Source organism: Microcaecilia unicolor, chromosome 11, assembly GCF_901765095.1.
Source record: "Microcaecilia unicolor chromosome 11, aMicUni1.1, whole genome shotgun sequence".
NCBI classification, from domain to species: Eukaryota; Metazoa; Chordata; class Amphibia; order Gymnophiona; family Siphonopidae; genus Microcaecilia; species Microcaecilia unicolor.
The window spans coordinates 177990297-178004354 of record NC_044041.1 but is presented as its reverse complement, the minus strand read 5'-3'; the positions used below and the strand labels follow the sequence as shown (position 1 = coordinate 178004354).

Below are 14058 nucleotides of genomic sequence, written 5' to 3'. Positions count from 1 at the left end.
GCACTACTTGACACACAAGTGATTGCTCAGAATGTAGATGTAGTTGCTCAACACAATGTTAGTCTGCTCTAGAGACAGAAAAAGAGATGACTGGTGCAGTAGAAAACGCCAGAAAGTTGTGCCAAGTTATTTTAGGGACATCACTGAAAAAATATTTTCAAATTAATTACAAAATAAGTAAAAAAAAAAAAATAATAAGAAAAAGTAAAATGTTAGAAAGCAAAGAAGATGTGTCTCCCCAAACACACCTCCGGCTCCTAATATTTTGGAAACATCGTTTGTATGAACCCGCTAATTTTGCTTCAACCTAATGAAGAGGTGTGGTAGCCCCACCCTCCCACTCTGTCAGACTATTAAAGAAATGCTTTGATGCTTCTCTTATATATACTAATCTGCTACCACATTTGCTTATTTCCGATCTGACGAAGAAGGGCAACCTTCGAAAGCTAATCAAGAAATGTATTAAGTTATGTCCAATAAAAAAGGTATCATCTTATTTTCTTTTCCATGTTTTATTTTGTTTGATTTCTATAGATTCTACATGGAATGTTGCTATTCCACTAGCAGAAAGCGAATTCACAATATCAATGTCTCTGGTAACATTCAACAACTTGTGTACACAAACCAGGACTCTTAGCCACCAACTTCAAGAAAGTGCTAACAAAACAGTTCACACCAGTATAATGTGGCAAATATATAATTTATGTGTATAGAGTACCCTCAGATATAAACCACTATAACTGCAGTCAATAATGCTGCTAAAAAGTGGCATAGCACTTCTTTCATTAGGTAACTCTAACAATTTTTTGGGGAGAGCAACATATGCTCATTTTTTTATGCGTCCCAATCACCACAGTGCTATAAAATCACTTGTTACTTTTAAAATAGTATATACTAGGTGAAAACTGTGCACTTATCTTTTAAGTTCTTGCCTCCCAGGCAGAACTATCTTGCCTTGCTGAAACATTTATCAGTTGCCTTCCCCTGGAACTGCCCGACTCCGTGGATTGCTTGAACAAAGAAAAGAAGCAACAAAGGAGGAAGATAAGATCTATGCAGCCTTAACCCTTGTCCCTGAGGAAAATGATTGAAACCCCACGGAGTCGGGCAGTTCCAGGGGAAGGCAACTGATAAATGTTTCAGCAAGGCAAGATAGTTCTGCCTGGGAGGCAAGAACTTAAAAGATAAGTGCACAGTTTTCACCTAGTATATACTATTTTAAAAGTAACAAGTGATTTTATAGCACTGTGGTGATTGGGACGCATAAAAAAATGAGCATATGTTGCTCTCCCCAAAAAATTGTTAGAGTTACCTAATGAAAGAAGTGCTATGCCACTTTTTAGCAGCATTATTGACTGCAGTTATAGTGGTTTATATCTGAGGGTACTCTATACACATAAATTATATATTTGCCACATTATACTGGTGTGAACTGTTTTGTTAGCACTTTCTTGAAGTTGGTGGCTAAGAGTCCTGGTTTGTGTACACAAGCTATTCCACTAGCAACATTCCATGTAGAAGTCAGCCCTTGTAGATCACCAATGTGGCCGCGCAGGCTTCTACATGGAATGTTGCTAGTGGAATAGCAACATTCCATGTAGAATCTCCAATAGTAGCAACATTCCATGTAGAATCTCCAATGGTATCTATTTTACTGTCATAGTAATGCTTGAATGTTTTCACTTATATACACTGTCAGCGAGCACATTTGCTTATTTCCGATCTGAGGAAGAAGGGCAACCTTCGAAAGCTAATCAAGAAATGTATTAAGTTATGTCCAATAAAAAAGGTATCATCTTATTTTCTTTTCCATGTTTTATTTTGTTTGATTTCTATTGATAACCTAATGAAGGGAATGTAGCTCTCCAGAGCTAATCAGGAATATAGTGAACCAAAGTAAACCAAAAGCATCACGGGTTTGGTTAACATCTATTTTTATTTAGAACTAATAAAGCTACTACCTACTGTTTTCAACACGAACACTGAACAAAGCCTACGCACGCACACCCCAGAAAACGATTCCTAAACGTTAGCCTCCCAGTCCCTCCCCTCCCCCAAAAAACCCGGTCAGTCCTCCACCTCTTCTTCTACCCCCGCCCCTTGGCAGTCACGTGTGTGAGCGAACTGTGACTCGTCCTATCAGCGCTGTTCTCTGCTTCCAGGCTGCTTACGTCATACGAAGGCGGAAGCGGGCCTGAGCGGCATGGCGGCGGGGGTGGTGAGGAATTATGTGCGGATTGTAGCAATGGTATTGCTGGTGCCAGCCGGGCGCGTCTTGTCCGAGCCCGGCAAGTGGAGGTTTACGGCGAGCAACGTGAGTGTTTCCGCTGGTTCGGTGCTTCTGGTAGTGGCCTGAGGTGTGGGAAAGGCGATTCCCGTCCTATCCACTTTGGTGACAGCGCTTCCTGTGTTCTAGGTGCTTCTCCGCGGGGAGCCACGTCACGTGGGCGTTGTCGCAACATCCTGTCGGCCGGTCCGTAGTAGAGTCGGTGATATAACCTGGGAGTCATAAGTTAGAATTGGAAACCCTTACTCCCACATTCACAGGGCTGGCCGTCCATGACTTCACACTTACCCAGCCCCCTGAGAGAAAGGCAGGAGATGCCTTCAGGGTGATTTGTTTGTATGTACCCTAGTGACAAGCTGTGAAGAGGCATCACTTACTCTCAGGACTCTTTATCACTTGACTGCCCATTCCTCAATCTTTGGTAACAATCCTAGATGGGCTGTGGTCACCATCTGTGTCTGGGCCTAGAAAGTGAATAAAGGAGAGGGATATGGGGAATACTGATGTAACCCGCTGGTTGTAGAGGTGATCTAGGCAGCTTCGTAGGCACTGCCCACATTGGTGGGATGGAGGGCACATAAAATAACTCATTTGTTTGTCCCTGTGGGTCCTGGCCCTTCAGGCTCTGTCCCCATCTGCAGAAGCTTCGAACACTTATAATTTTATATTTAAGTATAGAAAGGAACAATATGCTGTGCAACTGTTGTTGTAAATCACAAATAGAAAACAATAATAAAAATGAGCAACTTCTTAGAAGATGTGCTGGTGACAGGAATGTTGTATAGGTTCTCCCATGCAAATTTTGCTAGTTGTGGCCAGCGTGTTTACTTGTTTTTCCAAAAAATCAAAATATTGTCGTCTGCATTACTCAAACATAAATAACAGTCCAGTTCATTAACAGGCTTCAAGTAGAAAATGATATGGGAACAAAGTCTGTCCTTGTCCCCATGGGCTCTGTCCCCCATCCCCGCCCTGTGGGCTCTGTCCCTTCCCCGCAGTTGCCCGTGTATATAATTAGGTCTGCCTCACCCATTTGGGCAGCGGAAGCCATGGGCTCTCTGTACTATCCTAGAGAGAACTGCAAATCCCCTCTAGATGCTTAATTACCCCAATCCTGTATCCGCTCATGACAGGCTTACACCGTCATGGCAGTATAGCCCCTAGTACACTCTATAGTTCACACCCAGTTTAACTTGAACCAACAACAGCTTTACTTGTGCGTTCAATTGATGAAGCAAAACATCAAAACAGTTCTTTATAGGTTGCCAACTTATTTATAGCAGTCCTCCTCTCTTCCTCCAATTTTACTTTAAATGTTACAGTTGTTACTTTTACCACTCCTTATATGCACCAGAGGGGTAGTCATGGTAGGCCAGGGCCCATGCAAAATTGTGGCACTCTTGCTATGACTGTCGGGGATCCTTAAACCCTGGCAGCTGAAGACCTCCTCCTCAGGCAGCCAGTTCTCTTCCAAGCAGCAGCAGCTGGCAGCATTTGCCTTAAGCTGACAGTGGCCCCTTTTTGCAAGCACTGAGCATGGCCTACCAGCAGCGGCGGTAACAACCCAGATGTACCACGACTGGCTGCCCAAGGAGGGGGTACTCTTTAGCTGACGAGGTTTAGGGATCCCTGCCAGCTCAGGTATTTAATATTTTGGGTTGGGGAAGGGGACAGAGAGCACAAAGGAGGGGTGCCAATTCTTTGTCCATCCTTTTTGGGCTCAGGCCCACCTGAAATTGGCTGTCTAGCTATGCCCCTGTAATATGCACAAACCCTAGTCACTGGTTAGGTGTGGTATATGCACAGTCACTTTATAAATGCTGTTCCTTGTAGCAGATGTTGAAAGCTTATCAGTGTTAAGATGGTAGGCTAGCAGGATCTGGCAGGCATACAGCCATTGTGGCTCTGCTGGTGGATATTAGGATGTTAATCTTTCTTGCTTTAAAAGTTACCCTTCCTCTGAATGGACAGAGTTGGAAGCCTGGATGATTTAGGCAGATAAACTCTATGAAAATCCCCTTCTCTAAGGTCAAATGTAAGACTTCCGCCAACAACCTTCTGTAGGATCTGATACTTGTCCTCTTTCGTCTGTGACACTTCTCCTGTAGCAGCTGCCAAACTAACTCCTGAGAATACAGTCTGGCTGTCACTGGTCACAGGATATCTGCTGCAGGTTTAGCAAGTAGGGCAGTTGCATGCTAAGGGTGGGGTGATGGGTGTGGTCAGCTCCGTGTGCAGGCAGCAAAGGGGGTGCACTGAGGGCAGTGGCATGCTAAGGGTGGGGTGATAGGTGCGGTCAGCTCCGTGTGCAGGCAGCAAAGGGGGTGCACTGAGCAATCAAGCTAGGTATGCCACTGAAGTAGGATCTCCCTCAGGTAATGGATCAGAGGCTGGAGAAAACCTAAGACCAATTTTGGTGGGCAAAAACCAGGGCTTAAATTACTTTGGGGGAGTTCACCCAAGCACCAAACCCCCTCCTTCATTTCCATTGACTTTCCCAAGTCTCTGGAAAGTTCTGGTGCCAGAAGGTCTGGGTTTTCAGCAGGTATAGGAAACAGAATTTCACCGTTCACCAAAAGGGAGCTCCAGGATAGCTTAAAAAAAGAATTGAAACAAATGGGTTACCATATGGCGCCAGAAAAAGGAGGACGGATTGAGCTAGCCGGGTTTTACTTCCATTGCTTTCCACTGAAAGCAATGGAAGTAAAACCCGGCTGGCTCAATCCGTCCTTCTTTTTCTGGAGCCATATGGTAACCCGTCCCGCTCTCATTGGCTGGACACCTAAAACAGCAAAAGGCTGCATAGGACTAGACACAAAAACAAGAATTAGGAACAGCAGTGATAAATTCATGCAGTTAATATGCTGAACGTCTCCCAATGTTATATTGATAAAGAACATTTGACAGAAGTTCCAGTCTCTAGGTCCAGTCATTTCGGGTTAGCCGCTTTGGGGGTGATTTTATGACGTGCTTTCACACATAAAGCATGTCTTATATGTGACCCATAACTTGTAAAGCTGTTGATAAATAACTATATAAATAAATAACGGAAAATAAGATACCTTTTCTTTGGACTAAATACATTTTGGGGCTCATTTTCTAAGCACTTAGACTTACAAAGTTACATAGGAACTTATGGAGCTTTGTAAGTCGTAAGTGTTTTGAAAATAATGCCTCTATCACCTTATTTTCCATGTTTGTACTTTTAAATGCTTAAAGTGGACAAAAACCACTACCAAAACTGTGTGAGGTTATAGATGGCATAAAAAGTATGCAGAAAGATAGTCTTTTGTGATACACTGTAGTGCCCCCGGTGTGTAATATGGGTGGAGTTACAATGTCCATACATAGGTGATAGACATCTGTTTTCATCTACTTTGGATCAGGTGTAAATCTGTGCTAGAGCATTTGCATTCTGTCGCAGTTAATTCTGGGAGCCTTATTTTTTGTAAAGGTATATAGATGTCTGTATTACCTTTATAAAATACAAAATACATTTCTGGAGATTTTTATGGGTGCCCTGGAAAGCTGTATAGCAGCAAATTGTGTGAGTACTTTTGCATCTGTGTACCTTTTTGCATTTTCAGTCATAAAATTGCCCACGTAGTTTGGCTTTCGAGATGAACAAGTTTATATATGTATTAAATAAATCATGATGAGTACTTTACTTCCTGCAACTGCAAAAGAGCAGATCTACAGCCTGTGACCTCTGCCAGGTTTAAAAGCTAGCACTAGATTTCCTTCCCCCCCCCCCAAAAAAACAAACAAACCCCAAAACACTAGTCAGAGAGCCAATTGCTCCCATGTATTAGGAGAGGAGCAGTTTACCCAGTATTCTGAGTTAACTGTGCTGCAGTTCTGTCTCCCTCATGAGCAGATGTTTATATTTTCTCCATACAGAACCTGATACAAAAAAATCCTGTTTCTCTTTTTTTTTTTTTTTTTTTTACCAGGTGGCAGAATAACAACCTGCTGCAGGGAGCATATAAAAATGAAGTATTGGGGTGAGGAAGGGGGTAATGAGACCAAAATGTCCTTCCACAGAAAGAGGAGCATGAATACAGCCAGAATGTCTTGACGTTCTCCAGTTTAGCACTTCTACTTAAACATGTGTACAATGTTCCTCCAAAGAACTAACACCACCCATAAAGAATTTCACTGTGATAAACTATGATAAAAAGTGAGAGGGGGAGATCTTCGGTTTAAACGCACTGGTTACATTAAAAATAACATAGCCGGTGGTGGGAGGTGGGGCTGGTGGTTGGGAGGCAGGGATAGTGCTGGGCAGACTTATACGGTCTGTGCCAGAGCCGGTGATGGGAGACGGGGATAGTGCTGAGCAGACTTATACGGTCTGTGCCAGAGCCGGTGGTGGGAGGTGGGGCTGGTGGTTGGGAGGCGGGGATAGTGCTGGGCAGACTTATACGGTCTGTGCCAGAGCCGGTGATGGGAGGTGGGGCTGGTGGTTGGGAGGCGGGGATAGTGCTGGGCAGACTTATACGGTCTGTGCCCTGAAGAGGACAGGTACAAATCAAAGTAGGGTATACACAAAAAGTAGCACATATGAGTTTATCTTGTTGGGCAGACTGGATGGACCATGCAGGTCTTTTTTTTCTGCCGTCATCTACTATGTTACGATGACTCAGCATATGCTGCTGCACCACAGGTGCTTGAATAGGCATATTAACATATTCAGTCTGCTACTAAAGCAAATATATTGTGGAGGAGTGGCCTAGTGGTTAGAACATCGGTCTTGATACCCAGAGTTGGCTGGTTAAAATCCCGCTGCTGCTTGTGATCTTGAGCACGTCACTTAACCCTCCATTGCCTCAGGTACAAGATTGTGAGCCCTCCAGTGTGCCTGAATGTAACTCACTTTACGCTACTACTAAAAAAAGTGTGAGCAAAAAAAAAATATATATATATATATCCAAAAATAAATACATTGTGAGTAACTGAGCAAACTTAAAAATAAATGTCCATGCTGTGACACCCAAAAAAGTTATTACCAAAAAAAAAAATCAACAAAAAATACTTCACGCTTTCCCAGCTAGTTTAGCAATTGGCTTCTGCATAATATTTTTTACAGGTGGCATAAAAGATTTAAAAAAAAAAAAAAACAACCCAACATAAACCATTGACAGATGTCTGGGTGGTGCTAAGTAAATAATGTGCTGCTTATCTCAAGCACAGGAATAAACCTCCTTTCTATCTGTTTTTACAGTCCAAGAACATCATCCCCTTCCACAAGACCATGTTTAATGAGACTATCATATCCTTGAAGGGTAAGTGGCTTGTCTGCGTACAACTTACTTCCTTAGCTTCTTGGGTGATTTGTAGTGTTTATTGAGTCAGTGATTCCCATCCTATTTATGGGACCCTTTAACGAAGCTGCAGTAAGCACTAACGTGTGCTTATCACAGGTTAAAAACTAGCGCACCCTGCAGTGATTTTGTGTTTAGTGCACGCTTCCCACACGCTAAAAACAGATTAGCCTGGGAGCCCTTACCATCTAGAAAATGGGTGTCGGTAAGGGTTCCCCTGCTATGGGGAAATTAGCTTGTGTCCTTTAACTCAGAAAATGGCCGTGTTATAAGTGGCCTCAGCACACAGGAAAGCCCCGTGCTACTGACAGTAATGCAGCTTAGTAAAAGGACTCCTGCGCACTTCTCTGTTTTGTATTTAGTACATAAATACATAAACACGAGGATGTTATAATGCCATTGTATCACTCCATGGTGCGACCGCATCTCGAGTATTGTGTCCAATTCTAGTCGCCGCATCTCAGAGAAGGTGCAGAGAAGGGCGACGAAAATGATAAAAGGGAATTGAACGACTTCCCTATGAGGAAAGGCTGAGAAGGTTAGGGTTCTTCATCTTAGAGAAAAGGCGGCTGAGGGGTGATATGATAGAAGTCTACAAGATAATGAGCGAAGTAGAGCGGACAGATGTGAAGCGTTTGTTTACACTTTCAAACAACAACAAAACCAGGGGACACAAGATGAAGCTAGAATATGGTAGATTTAAAACAAACAGGAGAAAGCTTTTCTTTACTCAGCGTGTAGTGGGACTCTGGAACTCATTGCCGGAGAATGTAGTGACAGCAGCTGGCCTTACGGAATTTAAAGGGGGTTTGGACAGATTCCTGAGGGAAATGTCCATTGAACATTATTAAATTTTTTGGGGTTTTGCCAGGTTCTTGAAGCCTGGATTGGCCGCTGTCAGAGACAGGATGCTGAGCTGGGCTTGATGGACCCTTGGTCTTTTCCCAGTACGGCGGTGCTTATGTACTGATAGTATTGCAGCTTAGTAAAAGGGCCCCTATGTACTTCTCTATTATGTATTTATTTAATACGTGTCAATATTTGTAAATCGGGGATATAAAATTTCCCTTGGAATCCTCTTTAAAGGTCCTGGATATTATGCAATATCCTGCTTTCTCTTCAAATACTCGGGTTAACCTGTTAATGGGTAAAGTCTTTTCTAAACTGAGACAATTTTATCAAATTTTGAAGGGCCCTGTTGACTAAGCCGCACTGTAGGCGCACTAACTTTTTAGCGAGCACTAATAATGCTAGAGACACCCATAGGAATATATGGGTGTCTCTAGCATTAGCGCACGCTAAAAAGTTAGCGTGCCTACAGCGAGGCTTAGTAAACAGGGCCCTAAAATATTTACCTCCCTGTTTATAAAGCTGCACGGCATTTCCAACACAGCCCATTCAAAATGAATGGGCTGTGTTGGCAGCACCGCCAGCCACCAGCGTGGCTTTGTAAACGGGGGGCCTTATTATCTGAAACAATTTAAAACAGTTAACTCCAGTCTGTATATAGACTTAGTTGAATTATTGAGTTTCTGGGCATGGGCAGTTGGCACATATGCAAGATCTGAGCTTGTGGGGGGTGCCAACATTGGTGGCTCATGGAGCTGTTGGCAACTGCTGAGCTGAGCTGCGGACTTCTTTCTGGATGCTGTCAGGAGAGGTATTCAGCTGGTGGGTTTTTTTTTTCTTTTTAAGTAGAGGAGTGTGGTAGCCGTGTTAGTCCACTCTTAAGGTTATCAATAGAAATCAAACAAAATAAAACATGGAAAAGAAAATAAGATGATACCTTTTTTATTGGACATAACTTAATACATTTCTTGATTAGCTTTCGAAGGTTGCCCTTCTTCCTCAGATCGGAAATAAGCAAATGTGCTAGCTGACAGTGTATATAAGTGAAAACATTCAAGCATTACTATGACAGTCTGACAGGGTGGGAGGAGGGGGGTGGGTAGGAAGTATGCATGGGGACACTGTCAGCTAGCACATTTGCTTATTTCTGATCTGACGAAGAAGGGCAACCTTCGAAAGCTAATCAAGAAATGTATTAAGTTATGTCCAATAAAAAAGGCATCATCTTATTTTCTTTTCCATGTTTTATTTTGTTTGATTTCTATAGATTCTACATGTAGAAGTCAGCCCTTGTAGATCACCAATGTGGCCGCGCAGGCTTCTGCGAGTCTGACGTCCTGCACGTACGTGCAGGACGTCAGACTCACAGAAACAGAAGCCTGCGCAGCCTTCTACATGGAATGTTGCTAGTGGAATAGCAACATTCCATGTAGAATCTCCAATAGTAGCAACATTCCATGTAGAATCTCCAATGGTATCTATTTTACTGTCATAGTAATGCTTGAATGTTTTCACTTATATACACTGTCAGCGAGCACATTTGCTTATTTCCGATCTGAGGAAGAAGGGCAACCTTCGAAAGCTAATCAAGAAATGTATTAAGTTATGTCCAATAAAAAAGGTATCATCTTATTTTCTTTTCCATATTTTATTTTTTCTTTTTGTATTGTTATTTTTATATTCAATTTACAAGACATTTCAAGATTATACACATGAATAAGAAAAATCAATATTTCAATTTAAGAAAAAAAAACATTTTACAATATAATATGAAAAAAAGAAATAATAATAAGACATATATTACTCAAGTCCACTAGAGTGAGGATCCAAGAAACATATCTCAGGAGGTATCCAAGGAAAAACTATTATTAAACAATTTAATTAACACCTAGAAAAGACAGTGAATTATCTTATTTTACTCCTGTTGTATTTTTAGAGGCTATGAAAGATGTTAATTTTGAGGGTTCTGAAAAAACATATTTTATCAAATTACGTCGAATCACACATTGGTGGGGCTTTTTTAAACTGCAGATGATTTAGCAAAGGGCGACTAAAATGATAGCGGGGATGGGACGACTTTCCTATGAAGAAAGACTAAGGAGGCTAGGGCTTTTCAGCTTGGAGAAGAGACGGCTGAGGGGAGACATGATAGAGGTATATAAAATATTGAGTGGAACAGGTGGATGTGAAGCGTCTGTTCATGCTTTAAAAATACTAGGACTAGGGGGCATGTGATGAAACTACAGTGTAGTAAATTTAAAACAAATCGGAGAAAATGTTTCTTCACCCAACACGTAATTAAACTCTGGAATTCGTTGCCGGAGAACGTGGTGAAGGCGGTTAGCTTGGCAGAGTTTAAAAAGGGGTTGGATGGTTTCCTAAAGGACAAGTCCAGAAACCGCTACTAAATGGACTTGGGAAAAATCCAAAATTCCAGGAATAACATGTATAGAATGTCTGTACGTTTGGGAAGCTTGCCAGGTGCCCTTGGCCTGGATTGGCTGCTGTCGTGGACAGGATGCTGGGCTCGATGGACCCTTGGTCTTTTCCCAGTGTGGCATTACTTATGTACTTATGTACTCTGTTCCTTCATCTCTTTACTAGGAATGCTTTCTGAATTATTACTCATTCTCAAGTTATCAGTAATCTTCACTACAGTAGCCCATTGCTTTGTGAAGAACACTATCACCCCGAATTACTTTTAAAATATTGACTCCTAAAATTCACTGTTCTGGGTTACCATTACTTCTCTCATGCCAGTTGTTGATATATACTCTTATCACAACTTCACTTTGTATTTGTTCATACCGATATTGGCGATCGCCTCTACGGTACTATGTGAGCCACATTGAGCCTGCAATTAGGTGGGAAAATGTGGGGTACAAGTGTTACAAATATATAAAAATAAATGTCTTGTGTTCAAACAGGTTTTTACAGACTTTTACAAAGTACAGTGGCTAGGCTAATATGTAATGCAAAAAACATTTTTTTTGACTGGGGAACTCTTCTGGTAATTTTATTGGCTTTGAATTAATTTGGGGTTAATTATCCCCTAGGTTCTGCCTGGTACTGCAGTTCAGCTGTCTAGTACCAGAGAGAACCCCGAGAAGGCTGATTGCATCCTAAAACTGACTCCATTACTGGATAGAATAGTGCACTTATTCTTTAACCAAACCAAGGGATTATTAACAGATATTAATAAAGAGAAGGAGAGAGAGTACAGTTCCAAAGGTTATAAATTTATTCTTACCAGCGACACCAAAGAATATACAAGTGGCATGTATAATCAATTGGCTGTAGGAATGTAATTCCCCAGTTGCAAACAGGTGCTATCTGGGTTTGAGTCCATAATGTTTTATTTTACTACTCAAAGCCAATTAGTAGATATCAAAGACTCAAAGCTCACTCAAGGGAAATCAATTACTTAGCCAATTAGATATCGTGCATTGGTTTCCCCTGGAGAGAGGGCAGTAGTGGACGCCTCTCTCCCTTGAAGCAGGAAGTACGCTAATTTTTATAGGTTTACTCAGGATATGGCAGTAAGTACATCTGATTGGATCTATGTTAAATGTCATGGTTAGCACTGATTGGCTATGCTAATGAGTAGCTTCAAATCTTAAACATGTTCTCATCCTTAGCTTGCTCAACCACAAATTTAAGCAAGACCTTGCACCTGGCTCTTCTGACCACAAACTTTTCCTTTCCCACCATGTTGTTAGACAATGTCACTCTGTCAGACCCACCCTTGTGATTGCCTGTTGTTCTCTGCAGTGCTCCAACACTGGAGACCAAGTCAGAGTTACACAGGCCTGCAAGCTTTTCTCTCATTTTGGAGCCTGAACCAAAGTCTCAGGCCTGGGCTGCCAAATAAATATACAGCTTCCAATAAAAGTTCGCTTAGGGCTTCTTTTACTAAGCCTCGCTAGCGATTCCCGCACGGCAAATGAGAGGAAGGCCTTTCTTACTACCCCCTCTACCCCCGCCAACTTCCTTGTGAATGGTATAGTCTACAAGATTTTGTTCTTGATTTTTTAAGGTGTTGCATTCAGGGTCCCCTACTTTTTTATATTCCAACTTGCAACCTTATGTACCCTCTAGAACATTATGTTCTAGCCAACCGCAGCTCTTGATTATACCTTTAGTCCGGAAGGCACCATTGGGTACTTTTTGGAAAGCGATGTTTAACATAGTTGGGCCTTCGCTGTGGAATGCCCTTCCATTGTCACTGCGGGTCGAGGATTCCCTCTCTCACTTTAAGGCCCAGCTGAAGGCGCATTTGTTTTGGTCAGCATTTTGCCCCTGATTTGTTTGCAATCTGGTTAACTCTCTGCCTTAGGAGTCTGTCGATTCCAGTACACAGCTATTCCTCCTGTCCTTCTCATCCCTCTCCCATCTTCTTTTGCTATCCTGTATATATGGAGTTCTTTTCTATCTTTTGATTTTATTTATTGTAATCTGCCTTGATGGCATAGCTTTAGGCAGACTATCAAATAAAGACAACCTTGAACCTAGAAGCCCTTAATGTTTAAACCAGTGGTTCCCAAACCTGGTCCTGGAGGCACCCCAGGCAGTCAGGATTTCAGGATACCCACAATGAATATTCTTGAGAAACTTGCATGCAGTGGAGGCAGTGCATGCAAATCTCGCTCATGAATACTCATTGTGGGTATCCTGTAAACCTGACTAGCTGGGGTGCCTCTAAGACCAGGTATGGGAACCACTGGTTTAAACTATAGTATTTAGAATAATATATGGCCTGCCTCTGGTTTATCTGAGCCATTTTCCTCCCTCTGATATGTTGTTATGAAATCGGGATCATTTAAACAAGGGGCGTAGCTAGGTGGGGCCACAGGGGCATGGGCCCCCACAGATTTAGCCCTGGCCTTCTCTACTTTTGACCCCCCCCCCCCCCCAGCCGACCCCAAGTACCTTTGCTGGCGGGGTCCCCAACCCCTGCCAGCCGAAGTCTTCTTCAGCGCCGGTCTCCGGCGCGTTCCCTGATCTGTTTCTATGAGTCAGGACTCACAGAAGCAGATCAGCAATTGTGCCAGAGACCGGTGCTGAAGAAGACTTTGGCTGGCGGGGGTTGGTACCCCTGCCAGCAAAGGTACCTGGGGTCGGCGTTGGGCTAAACTGTGCCCCCCCACTTCAGGCTCTGGGTCTCCCTCCCGCCAAGGTCTGGCTATGCCCCTGAAACCCTACACTTTCCAAGCACCTAATCTTTGGAATGCTCTGCCTCTAGATTGGAAACCAATTATATCTGGTTTCGCAAGAAGTTAAAAACTTTTTTCAGTTAAGAAAATATACCCTTTAGAAAATTTTTAAAGGTTTGATAACCTGTTAGCATGTAATTTCCTAGAAATGTTGTAATTTTTGGTTTTGTTTTTTTTTGTTACATTTGTACCCCGCGCTTTCCTACTCATGGCAGGCTCAATGCGGCTTACATGGGGCAGTGGAGGGTTAAGTGACTTGCCCAGAGTCACAAGGAGCTGCCTGAAGTGGGAATCTTACTCAGTTCCTCAGGACCAAAGTCCACCACCCTAACCACTAGGCCACTCCTCCACTGTTGCTACTATTTGAGATTCTACATGGAATGTT

At 42.6% G+C, this 14058-nt stretch overlaps 1 protein-coding gene across 2 annotated transcripts in view; it reads left to right on the top strand.

The window, feature by feature from the left end:
* The first annotated feature begins 2183 nt into the window (after positions 1–2183).
* LOC115481141 (transmembrane protein 87A-like) overlaps positions 2184–14058 on the top strand; it is a 53804-nt gene continuing 41929 nt past the window's right edge. For both annotated transcript variants that reach the window (XM_030220184.1, XM_030220183.1), the window contains exons 1-2: positions 2184–2314; positions 7512–7572. In XM_030220184.1, the coding sequence (XP_030076044.1) occupies positions 2204–2314; positions 7512–7572 (172 nt within the window). In that variant the 5' untranslated portion in view covers positions 2184–2203. The remainder of the gene's footprint in view (positions 2315–7511; positions 7573–14058) is intronic.